General features: G+C 34.6%; 1 protein-coding gene across 1 annotated transcript; it reads right to left on the minus strand.

Moving 5' to 3' along the window:
- Positions 1–310: 310 nt before the first annotated feature.
- LOC120335880 (desert hedgehog protein A-like) lies at positions 311–12613 on the minus strand. The gene is made up of 4 exons (XM_039403500.2): positions 12256–12613; positions 5765–5891; positions 5317–5451; positions 311–2828 (listed from the first exon to the last, which is right to left on the minus strand). Exons 1-4 carry the CDS (start codon positions 12580–12582, stop codon positions 2149–2151), a joined length of 1269 nt encoding a protein of 422 aa, XP_039259434.2. The 5' UTR covers positions 12583–12613; the 3' UTR covers positions 311–2148.
- Between the last annotated feature and the right edge of the window lie 574 nt (positions 12614–13187).

A 13187-nucleotide genomic window follows, 5' to 3' on the forward strand; every position in this document is an offset into this window, starting at 1 on the left:
TATAGGCCTAGTTTTTGTCAGAAGGCTATATATAGTTATGTATTTTTTCCAAGTTTGCTCCATTCACGATGTTGCACCCTAAATTTCTGTTTAGTTCAATAAATGACGTCAAAACGTTTGTTTTGGCAAACACGTATTCATTTTTCATTTATTGATTTCAACTGCTGGTACTGAAGCAATGGCCCCGGAATGGTGAAACGGGTTGAGGCGGGGTTGGGAACTTTATGTTTTATTTCTGCATATACTGCTCAAAGTTCCATACCCAAGATTTCCTTGGATATCAGAAGAGATTTCGAGAAATAATCTCGTTGAAAATCACATTTATTGAAACATGTGCAAAGGTATAAAAATGAACAGAAAATACAAAATAAGGACATAAAAACAATATTAATACCACATCACTAATAAGTCATTAAATCACTCATTAAATCGATGATGGTTTTGTGAATGTTAAAGTTATTTCCAGAGTTTATGAAAATTTACTCACATGAAAATCAAAATTGACTCATATCGTATCACAACATAAGCCTCCAAAAGAACTATAATTTGAAAAAAAGCATGAAACAAATTTCCACGACGAAGTCAAATTATTTATTTATTGATTGAACAAAATTGGATTAATGTGGTGGAACAAATATATATATAAAATATAGGGATCTCAATCACTGCAGAATTAAGTATATTTTTTTTTTGTATGTCTTTCAGATCGCGTGGTGGAATATTTTGTGTACTTAGATAAACTGACAGAATATGAACGTTTATCATTAATTTTTCTTTACAAATAAAATAGGCTTTGGAAACATTGTCTCATCGTTACAGTGAAAACAAGTAAAGAAGAGAGAAAAAAAACTTGAAGTTAATAAAAAAAAATTCTCACTGGAATTCGAGGAATGTTGTAAACAATAATAAAGCAAATATAAATATAATTTTTTATCCTTTTGTGAAAATCGTCGTCATTATTGAAACTCATGTAACACAGTAGACTTCCCCGCCACTCTCATCATTATTGTGATGTACATAGCCAGAATCCTCGGAATCCAAAAAGTAATCATAAGAAATATACAAATATATATGAAGTTCACATTTGCAGTCATAATTTGATGCATGCAGAGGTCGAATTTTAACGTGTGATAACTGGGCCTGAATTGAAATCAGTTGCGATTTCAAATACTCTTTCACTATATTTCAGATACTTATTTTTTGCGTAAGATGTCCCTTGCCGTTAATTCATGTCTGAACTTATGTAGGGATGCTCACAGAGCGAAGCGGCTAACAGCTTTCTGATCTATAACAAATGCAAATTGATACTGATTCAGATTAGTTTTTGAAGAATGAGAACGTGTTATTGTATATATCCAAAGTCTCGATATACAATGCTTACCACAATATTAAATATCTGTACAAATATACGGAAATATGGAAATACACGAATTTAAAGAAGATCATGTGATATTCCAAAATTTACATATTTGAAGAATATATAGTAACGTCTTGAATTAATACGTATAATATAAGTATACATATTTGCACAGTGCATTATATAAAAAGAAATCGCGACAAATATTAGGATGAAAAAATTTTAAGACTTAATATTTGTAACGTAATATTTTTAGTTGAAGAGTTTTTTTGTTACGACTTTCCAGGAATCATTTAACATAGAATGTCGTCGACCTTCAAGCTTTTCCAGCGGGACGTAATTTGCAGGAGTTTATTTGAAAGTTAGTGGACTACATATGCTCATTTCTTTATGTAAAGGATTCATATTTACAAGTCATACATTCGCCGCATGATGGTGCGCTGATACTGGTAAAACTTGCAATTGGAATGTTTTTATCGAGGTAGCTTGTAAAACGCGATAAATATGTTTGGGTGGAAGTTTTTGGTATGTGTGCAAGATGTATCATATTTTGACAATTCTGTTTATTTGCGTTTTAATTATTTTGAAATTTTGCGAAACATTTGGGAGGTTGAATAAGATAAGTTTTTGCAATGACAATGGAAGCCGTTTTTGATGTTTATTAACAGCACTCAATTTAATTCCCTTTTCCACGTTTTTCGGCGTACACCTTGTATTAATATTCATCTTCACTTACCACGACGTTTCTGGTCATAATACTGTGGGAACTCATGCCCACCATAAAGACTTCATCACGGTCTCAATACGCCACTTGGCAGTACGGCGTTCGCTGCGTTAAAAATTGTTTTAGGATACCAATGAATTCCATAAACAGAACTAGACCACCTGGCACCCAAACGCCACAAAGTTCGCAAAGGTAAGAACAAAGCATGTGAAATTGGTTCATTGTCAAACACAGCATAGCATGAAGCCACAACACCATCAACAACCACAGTTCCCGCGTCCGTGAGGGGTGCATAAACGCCGCTACGTTTGACTTTTTTAACCCTCGTGACGTTCGCTAACGTGGCTTCAGTAATGTTTCCCCTAAGAAGTGATTTCATATAAACCACATCACCTTCCTTGACTTCTGAAGCGTAAACGGCTCTGGGTCGCCACCTCGCGCGTTTATATGGGTTGGATGAATGAACGAAAATAAGATGGTTTTGAGTCAATGTTATTTGTCGGTGAGTCCGAGATTCTAACAATGATGACGTAACGCTTATTGTCAAGAAGTCTGCGATGTCATCTTCACTTTTGTGCATCATCAAGATGATGTCACTTGGGATCATTGAGCCAGTACTTCTGTCTGTCGCAAGTACCCTGTCACCCACTTCCAGTTCAGACATCTTGCGTGACTCCCCATTTTCCATTGTTACGGTACTTTCACCAGAGAAGCATCCGCTACCGTACAGTGTTGTCTCGGAATCATCTGCAAGGTAAAAATTAATTAGCATCACAGCTTGTATTCCATGAAAAAAAATCCACAAATACAGTGACCAGAACAATGCCCAAAATAAAAATAGAATCGAAGTCTTCTCTAGACCCTAAGTAATATTACGGATAGTATTTGAAATGAAATTTACGCAATATACTTTTCGAGAATTCGTCATAACTAGTAATGCTCTGGGAAATGGTTGCGTGTCATGTTTTCACGAAATACGTAGTATATATATATATTAATATTCAGACATACTTGAAAATTTTTAGATACCATTCACACACTTATTAACGAATTTTACTAAATTTTATGAACAATATTTCTTATTGTGCGAATACAGACTAAAACCGGATTACTCATCTGGTCACTTCTGAAGGGAGCGCAAAACCAACATAACAATAACAACAGTAACGACAATTGAAGCTTATTACTTTTCATCATTGTATCGTTGTTCAGAAAATCCTTATTTGTTGACTCCAAGCCATGGGAAATTCATAAGTAAGCTTAAAGAAAAGGAATTACCTAGTTTGTTCGAGTCAAATGGGACGCGTAACGCGCCGAGAATTAACGGAAAAAAGTAATCGCGATTGTGGAACCCACGCAACATCCTTTCAGGTAAAAGTTGAGACTTTTTGTTCTTGGATTATGAATTTTATCCCTTCAACATAATCCTCTGATTTTATGTCGGAACGATCAAGGAACACAATCGCAACAACAAATTATTAATCCTACTTTTCAAGCAGAAGCACGACAGAAAATCTGAATTTGTCTGATAGAAAAATAAAATGTCTTGTCTATAACAAAAGAAATAATATTTCTTTGAAAAATAATAATATTTCTCTTATTCATGATTTTCGTCCTAATGCCACTTGAAAGAAAATATGAAAATGTATGTTAATGCTGACAACAAACTCATACGACACGGGCATTTTATGCTTCAATCGTATCCCACAAATATGAAATGAGCCCAAATTGATTCTGTCAAAAAGAACAAAGGTATTTTGTGTCGGTTTCATGTATTCGTGACAGGATAAAAAATTACTTGTTGTTGTAACACGTCACAACTTTTTTAAAGATTTTCAAAAGGGCTGTGATGGTGACATACCCAGCTATAGGGAACCTATCAAAATTTTTTGTACTTCAGACAACGCCTGTGTCAAAGTTTTATTTCGAAGTATGAGTTGATTTGAGCACTCAAGTCAAAAAGCTTTTTCTTGGGTCATCAAAGCACCAGTATTCAAGTGTTTTTGTATTTATGCGCTCGTGCACTGCAAAATATGGCAATTAGTTTTATGTTCTGGATTTTAGAAAAATTGAAAATAGCATGAAGGTATTTTAAAATTCAGACAAGGACCATTCATTTCCATGATAAGAAATATCGCATCCCCACAAGTCTAATGTTGTGTGATGATTTTCAGCAATGGCCACCTCCATTTACTAAGTCCAGTTAGACCTGCCCAGGCGAAGGCTTCTTCGAGAGGTTTCGCCTTTATTTAGATTGTTTTGGCGAGCCTTTCCCACCTTCGAGTGCGCTTTATTCACATTTAAGTGGGTATGACATCACGCGTGATTGTAGAAAGCGGCTCTTGTTAAAGGTTAGGTACATTTATATATATATATGACTGCCTCGAAAACAATAAGGAAAGTCGAGAAACAATCACTTCGCAACGAGAGCTTTTGAACCGAACCGTCAATTTGACCGCCAAAAAATCATTAGCCCTATTTGGTATAGTTCAAAAATTACACTACTTTGCCACAATTCATTTCTTAGTATTCGGTTATCTCGGCATACTAGTTTTATATTCTGAGTCCATATTACCGAGATAAAATAAATAGCAAAAATGATATAGATGTTTTATTGTTCACACCATTGTCAAAATAAACTTAAAATAAAATATCTCTCGACTTTAACTCGTTTGTTCGTCTCTGGAACATGGCACTATTTAGTTAAATATTATTGTTGTTATTATTTTACTCTCTATACACTTAAATGGATTTGGGTTCAAGGGGGTGTTTAACCTTTGCTAGCACGTTTCATTTCGTGTGAATCATGGCTCGCGGATAAAATCAAAGACGCTACTTTACGTGTGTTTAAGCACTTTCCCCTAATCGAAAACACCATTTTTTAATAATTATGTCTCATGATTTTACCGGGATTTTAACTTGCACAGTTGACAACCAACATTATCAGGGATACAAATTTACTCATTATTATTACTTTTTCCTATTTATTGTTAGAACAAATATCTTGAAAGGTGATTTTCACATTTTATGAAAACTTTTAACGCCATGAAGTGTTAAATATTGCAGTACAGGTTTTTATCGCATTTTATTTGAATAAAATATCAGACTTTTTTGAGGGACCTTATTGGGGAAGGAGAGTTATTTGCTGAAGTATGCATTTGATTCAAATCCTGCGGCTTTGCCACTGTTATTGGATGTCATATCAATTGGCACACCACACTAACCAACTACATACCTGCAATGACGCTAGCATGGACGTGATATTTCGAATCATAATAAACCCAGTCGAATCCGGCTTCAACTGCTAACCTTGCCAGCATTCCATATTTTGAGTGGTCTCTGTCATCAGTGGTAAGATCGACGGCTCTACCTAAAACATAAAAAAACTCATGTTCATTCGTATTACAGTTTCATTGCGAAATAAATGTTACTTTAATTTTTTATTCCGTTTCCTACTTGTGAATAGCTCTTACCTTTTATTCATACAAACTTGTAACTCGTATTGACATAGACACAGCACGATTATGAGTGAGTGGCATTACTGTAAATGGCCCACGCCAAAAAAAAATCAGCTTATGGATGTTTATCAAATCTACAAAATGATTCATTAATGTATATTGTATATAGATGGTTGAATTATATGAATCTTCTCAAATGCGCACGAACGTCACATAAAATGTCACCTTCGTAGTGTAGTGATCCTTCAGGATGAGTAATATGTGGTTCCCAAGCTTCCGTCACACGTAGTTTAACAGCTGGCCAGCGGGCTGACACTAGATAGGCCAATGTATCTACCCGATCTTTGCATCTCTTAAAACAACAAAATGGATATAATTTATGTTAGTCGTCTATTGCCATACTTGAACAAATTTGTTTCAGCGAAGTATTCCCTCATTGCTATTGTGCACCTGTAATGGTCGACTCTGGTATATTTATTCGAGAAAAAATAAGTGCTGATTTTGAAACCAAGCAGTCCTACGTAATATCATTGTCTATCATTGACAATAAAATTCCATCATGCGTTTTTGTTATTGACTGTTCTGTTATTTTTGGAACATGTTCGATTTCAATTCCAATCATTCGCACCTCTGTGTGATTGCTGAGGTGTTATGGAACTACAATTGTACAAATTACCTGTGAATACTGAATTGTCACGCACATGCTATCGACTTTTCGAATAGAACTGGTGTAGTATACTATAGTGCAGGGCTACTCAACTGGCGGACCGCGGTCCGAATCCGGACCTTTCGAGTATTGGATTTGGACCGCACCTAATTATTTATTTTCGACGATTAGCCCCACTTTTTGAATTTCCTATTATAAAATGACTTTCATAGTTTTGAATATATACGAAAAGAACTATAACACCATTATAAACAACTTTAATTTGTACTAATCATTAGTCGGTCGAGGAAGTGCTCGTTTAGGGATTCCGAAATATCATTTCTGGAAAGACCGGACCCAAATAATTGGGTCCAAAGTTTTGTTTGCGGACCTTCGATAAAAATAGTTGAGTAGCCCTGCTATAGTGTATGGGTGCTCCTGAAGTATGCGCATCAAGATGTCACACAACCTTAACCCTAACCTGGTACACATAGTGTGTTCAGGTTGTGCGACATCTTGGTGTGCATACTCCAGGAGGTCCAGTGTATGAGATCAAAAACTATGAAATTAATAGTACGCGAAACACCATAGAGAAAAATTTTTTTTTTCAATTTTATACCCCATTAAAGCTAGATTTTTTAACTTCATCATGAGTTACATAATTCTTCATCCGATTATTCAAACATAAAAGCTCATTTACGGATTAAAATTCCGAATCTCCATGGAAAAAAATTCCAAATTCCAAAGTGTATACTATATGTTGGAGTTGAACGTAGGCCCGAAATATAAAGTGATCAACTCGTTTTAGAAAATAGCAACTGAAATGGATATTATAAAGAAGTAAGTAAAAAATCAAGCCCGAATTTGCTACATGTAGGATGCTCGCCATATGGATCTTGACTTCTAAATACAACTCTGGTGGCGATGCATCGGGCTGTAGGGAAACAGTACACTTTATCGTCGTTTTGGGACTGTGGTTCTCCGTCTTACATTGTTTTGCACTAATCAATCCCGAGGAAACTTTTAAAATCGCGAGAGGCTGTAAACTATTTTAACTTAAAAGGTGAAACGCCATGGAATATATCACAGATGAATGTTTAACTTTATCAATTTTATGCAAACATAGAATTATTAGTCATAAGCTTACATGGTCAAATTTTGGCTTTATCTGAGCTTGCTAGCGTTTTAAACACAACATTGTGATCGCCTGTAACAGTAGTTTGATAGCACTGGTTCCAACAAACTCATGACAAATTCAAATCAAACAAAACAACTTTTTTCAAGTAAACATTTGCTTAATATTGACTGACCATCATCATGTTACTATTTTTATGACAGCAAAATCAACACTGGCGCCATTGTCAGACTGGTGAAGTGTCGCTACCGGAAACTAACCACTTGTTCAGAGTATTTTATGATTGAACTCAAATTTTAAAAAGTAATACAGTTACTTAATGAATTATGCAATTATCACAATCGGCGTATTTGGACGAAGAGCTCAAGTTTTAGGGTTTTCTTCAGTTTATTACACATGCTAAATATATCCGTCTAAATTTACAAGCATATTTTTTTTCTATTTAAGTTGAATTTTATTGCAACTAATCCGAGCAAGAGAGGGGGTGACTTCCCCTAATCCTATAATCCTAATCAATACGGAATTCCGGATTAAGAATCTGACTCTGAATTATAAAAATACTTTGAAATATACTAACATTCGATGTAAACTCAATTTCCACTGTGGAAAAGACGCAATCACATTTCATATGAATTAATTGTATTAATTAATTAATTAAACAAATTTTAACCATTGAAAGGTTTATCTAGTTAGGTTAATCTATTTCTAGGCATTGGTAGGCATCTAGGTATTTCTTAAAATTTACTTTATGTATCTTTCACTCTTATTTTAAACAAAAACTTCGTTACATATGAATATCAGAGATATCACTGAAAATTGTTTACTATCCACTGAACGACGCAGTAAGCAACCTTTTAGTGTACATATCCTGAGTTACTTTATGTATAAAGAAATGAAATCGTCTAACCTAAAAAAATATTTCGATTTTTTGACGTAATCGTACACGATTTAAATCTTATTTGAATAATTTTATAAGGATTGTGCAATCGTATCTATCTAAACAAGATTTTTTCATTTGGTGTTAATTTATTTTTGAATGGGCGGGATAGAACCGGATTTTGATGGGCGTATTGAATATGACTTATTTCAAGAATTTGAAGGCTGCCTACGAATCTGTTAATCACTGTTATTCTATTCAACATTAATGTCAACATATTAAAAATATTTCACATTAATTTATACAGTTAATTATAGGATTGATTTCGAAAAGGCAATAAGTGAACATTGATCAAAATTTGAGACAATTTCATAAAAAAAACTCAAGAAGAGTGCATCGACATGCTAAATAAATGTATAGTCGATAAAATAGCTCTTGAAGTGCAATTAAAATTTCCAGAAAGAATGAAAAAACGAATGAATATATATTATAAACCAAAATTTAAATTTTTTTTGTGACGCATGTTGTATGTTTCGAATTGGTTTTGTTCAATGCTGATTTTTTAAGTGGACTTTTTTACTTTTCATGGCGTCCATAAGGTTTAGAAAATGCTTGATTTCGGTTATATGTCGTTTTTTTGTATACTCGAATGAATACGGCGTGAGAATGTGCGTAATAGAACTTGTACTTTAGCGCATGACTGTTATAAACATCGCATTAATAACCGCAAAATTCAGTACGTTTGCTACCTATATTTGACACCAATTGGTATAAAATATTACTTAAAACTTCTGACCTTGCGGTGAATAGCAGTATGCGCAGTCAATATGAGGTTACGCAGCAGTTCACGACTTCGTCAGTTGACGAATATTTGGTCGGAAAACTCCAGATTTCATTATAAATTTCAGTGAAGAAAAAAATCAAGTTATATCTCAGGAAAATCAAACGTCGTTGTCCACTGTCATTCCACAGAAAGACTAAACATAACGACTGCTCGGTACTTTCACGACTACTTTATTTTTAAAAAAGAAAAATCCGAAACAGAACTTACATTACAACTATATAATTTACCAAGTACTCTCGATTTTAAATTCAGTTTGGCCTCAACATGGATATACATTTTCTGTACAATTGGCGACGAAGTGAATGGCCGTCGATGATTGTAATGACTTCCTACGCGTAACAATTACATACATTTCAACTTGTTTCACTGCCAGAAAACTTCCGTTCACGTTGCTCATTTAAATGCTAAATAGGACATATTTATTACATAACTTTAGTTTTTTATTCTGATTTGTAACGTGGACCATTAGAAACTATGAATATCAATGCTCTCCCATTATCAGTCTCATGTATGATTCAAAAAATATAGCAATGCCTGATTACTAAATCGCAATGACGTAATCGAAAACTGGTGGAGAATTGTGTAAAAAATAGGCGAAAGAAACGGAAATGTCCAATTAAATGTATCGGGCTCATTGATATGGGCAAAACACCAATCATCGTGTATAAAAGGTCCATGATGCAAATTATAAATTTACTTCAATATTTGGACAACTTGTAACTGCCAAAAGTAATATCGGTCCCTTTAATTTACTCCCGTATCTTTTGCAAAATATAGGTTGCACTTCTGTACTGATCGGGTAATCCAAGAAACAACTTATTATAGATTTATACAAATGATGCTACAATTATTGTTTGATAGGAGGCTTACTTTTAAATTGTGCAATCTACGTTATAATATGGTATTTTTCTTCATTATAACATTATATTTTATTTTGACAAAAGGGCGATACCCAATCAACTGACCAGAGGGTCAAACGTGCATAACAGATATTGATTGAAATTCTGCGTCGGTAATTTCATTCATGCAACAGGTGTGTATTACCAAGTTTGGGGTATATTAAAAACGCGCTCCCCCGTGTCTGGCAGAATATATTTGTCTGCTTTTGGCTTTCTTGATTTGCTGTTACCTTCAAATCAACAATGTTTGCAATGTAGTAAAATCTGGGTCCAGTTCGCTTACAATCTTCTGACAGTGACGTTTTTATGAAAAGCGCAAACAATTTGATCTAATACATCCGAATAAAGAATTTGTTTTCATATTTTGATCCGTGTATAGTGGACATCTATAACACTCCAATCGGGCTCAGAATGCAGTATATCACTGGATACATAAAAAGACATATATATTCGATATGCACAACACATTTACGTTTTCAAAAATATGACTTTTGATATGAAGAAGTCAAACATAACAAAATGTAGACAGAAATGCTCGGGTAAACTTACGATTTTTTTGAAAATTCTTTTCGACGTGAAAGACGAAATACCAATGTGACGCAGACAAAATCATTGCTAGAACAAACTGTCGAATTGAAACGTACATGGGCGTTCCGGTACAAGACAAATATTGTATCGGTGGCGTCATTCATCTTATTCCCGGGTAAAAACTGATCGGATGATTATGTCGTGTAAATTTCATGACATAATCGTCTTTGACCGGACATCACACAGCCCAATGTAATAAAGATTTGAATTTCTTGTCGATTGCGGCTTGAGAGTAAACTCCACTACAACTGGACACTTAGGTTTGAGTTGTATCTAAAATTTTATGACATTTTACCGCAGTGGCCAGCCTCCGAGGTCCGCAATCTCAATTTATGTAGCGGCTAATAAACAATTATTAAGCTGCCACAACAGTTTTATCTGTTTGGCGTAATGAAACAATGTTCCCCAGGACTCAATAACTCAATTTTACGGGAAATTGTTGCACAAAATCAAACTAACGGCAAATCGTTCGAAGGTCGTCTGTGACATTCAAATTTATTTTCAATATCTGACTGTCACTATCGATCGATCAACAAACAGGTTAGCACAAACGCGAAATTACAATTCTTCAGCCGACAAAATACATTGCACATGGTGCATATACCATTATTTCTTGGGTTTAGCCAATACAACAACAAGAAAAGGTAAGATTTTCCTGTTTATTTGTTGCACGTATAAAAAGATTTCTGTGATTGCGGTCATTCGTTTGCTTTTTTGGGGTCGATCTTTCAACTGTTTTTCGCTGACTTATTACGACAAAAATACCGCAAGATATGAATTTTTTGAAGACAGCGGTAAAACCGGTAAAAAATAACAACAAAATTCGCAACTGATTTTGTTCACGCCATCCACCTCAAATTGCAACCGAAACGACGTTTGGCGGTGACATAACGGCTGAGGTTTAATCCACATGCAACGGAGCATGGCAAAAAGTTACTATTTCGGCAACACTAAAATAAACATGCGGAGGAGTATAACCAACCAACCGTCGATATGTTTAGAGTTTTCATTGAAATAACAATTATGATTTACCGTAACAAAGCAGTTCCAAATTTTCATGTTTATTTGACGTTATGATATGCGGTTTATAAGAAATACTTTTAGTGATGAGGTACTGAGATCGAGACCTAAGTTGTAACTTTTAAAGATTGATGAAAAACTACGCGCCACGTTAACGTTGAATGTCAATTACCTACCCAACGCGAAAAAAAATAATAAAATTTGACAAAACATTCCCTAGCAAGATTTCAGTGTTTTAGTTGTTTTGTTTAATTCACTAAAAAAATATTTTCACACACAAATCACTCTTCAAACGTATCTTATAAATAGATATGTAAGATTATTTTATCGCGATAAATGGCCTTCATATAAGCCTACATGTAAGCGGACTTATTTCGTCTATCGCGTAAGGAGGCTGGGAGTTATTGAACAGTAGTGTGTAGTTAGTATGAAGTAAGTTTGATTACATATGTTTCCCATGATGACGACGAACCTTTCTGTCTAACAAGAAAATATGCCATAATATTCTATATTACGAATTACCTCGAAATGAGCGGTAACAATTTTTAGTTTCACACGCTTACAAATACAGTCAAAGAATACAATTGAGATCTTGTGAGCTGAATTATCTTCGATGAAGTCTGTATATTTTTCATTGCAAGTTGCTTCAAGTGATTTTGTGTATGTGTGTGTGTGTGTGTAAAAAAGAGAATTCAATATATTCATACCTTTGACATTCGACGATCATCGTCAGTTCCTTCTTCATTTTTAAAAACAACTTGTGGGTTATAGTTTACAATGAGATCTTTGAATCTTTTGTCTTCTCGTGTTATCCTTCCTTCTGGTGGCCCACTTGCTCCGATGGTAAATTCTGATATGTTTGGAATATGTTGTTTCAGCACCAAAGGTGTCAGTAATCTCGAAGGTTTCCGCCTCTTTGGAGGAACCCCAGGCCCGTGACAACCGTCAGTTACTCGATTATGAGAGACAATCAGCAATAGTCCGACAATGATTATAATTTCTTGACAATTCATTTCGTCCTCAGAGCTGTACATCTGGTTCCATTGGCGTAAAATATTATAACATATTTCTATTTTTATTGCATTGCGTATTGGGAAAAAAGAAAGATAAATTGTTATTTTTCTGCAAAAAAACCGAGAAAAGAAATACCCTAACTTTCGACGAAACCATTTATGCAGCTGCAACAATCTTATTTACCTTAATTTTAAGACAGTTTTAACCTGCCAGCCATCCGGCGCAATAATACAAAACTTCCAAACAGGAGAAAAGTCGCCTCTTTGTCAACTGAAATTTAAATTTGAAATCGGAAACAAACGCGAGGATTAAGAAATCAATAATGTCTGCACCAACGCGGAATACATTAGCGGAACGACAAAATGGGCTTGTAACAAATTAACGCAATAATGGTCCAGCGTGACCTAAATGATGGACTGAGTGAATCAATGAGTCGGCCGGTGAGTAGAAATGGTGACCGTGCCAGGGGATTTCATTTTAATTAATGTCCTACTGTGACAGAATAGAAGAAGAATCCAATTAATTTGGCACGTGTGGAATGTTGTTTTTATACAAAAGCTACACAATAATGAAAATAATTTTATTTTGTAAATAGGTAATATTATTTCAAAAACTTCTGATTTTT

This window comes from Styela clava, chromosome 2, assembly GCF_964204865.1.
Source record: "Styela clava chromosome 2, kaStyClav1.hap1.2, whole genome shotgun sequence".
Taxonomy (NCBI): Eukaryota; Metazoa; Chordata; class Ascidiacea; order Stolidobranchia; family Styelidae; genus Styela; species Styela clava.

Excerpts from the sequence above, each read along its gene's own strand:
- LOC120335880 (XM_039403500.2), bottom strand. The coding sequence starts at position 12,582 with ATGTACAGCTCTGAGGACGAAATGAATTGTCAAGAAATTATAATCATT. Across the intron at positions 5,892-12,255 it reads ATGATCGTCGAATGTCAAAG|AGATGCAAAGATCGGGTAGA; the intron begins GTATGAATATAT and ends TGTTGTTTTAAG. Across the intron at positions 2,829-5,316 it reads CCATGCTAGCGTCATTGCAG|ATGATTCCGAGACAACACTG; the intron begins GTATGTAGTTGG and ends TTTACCTTGCAG.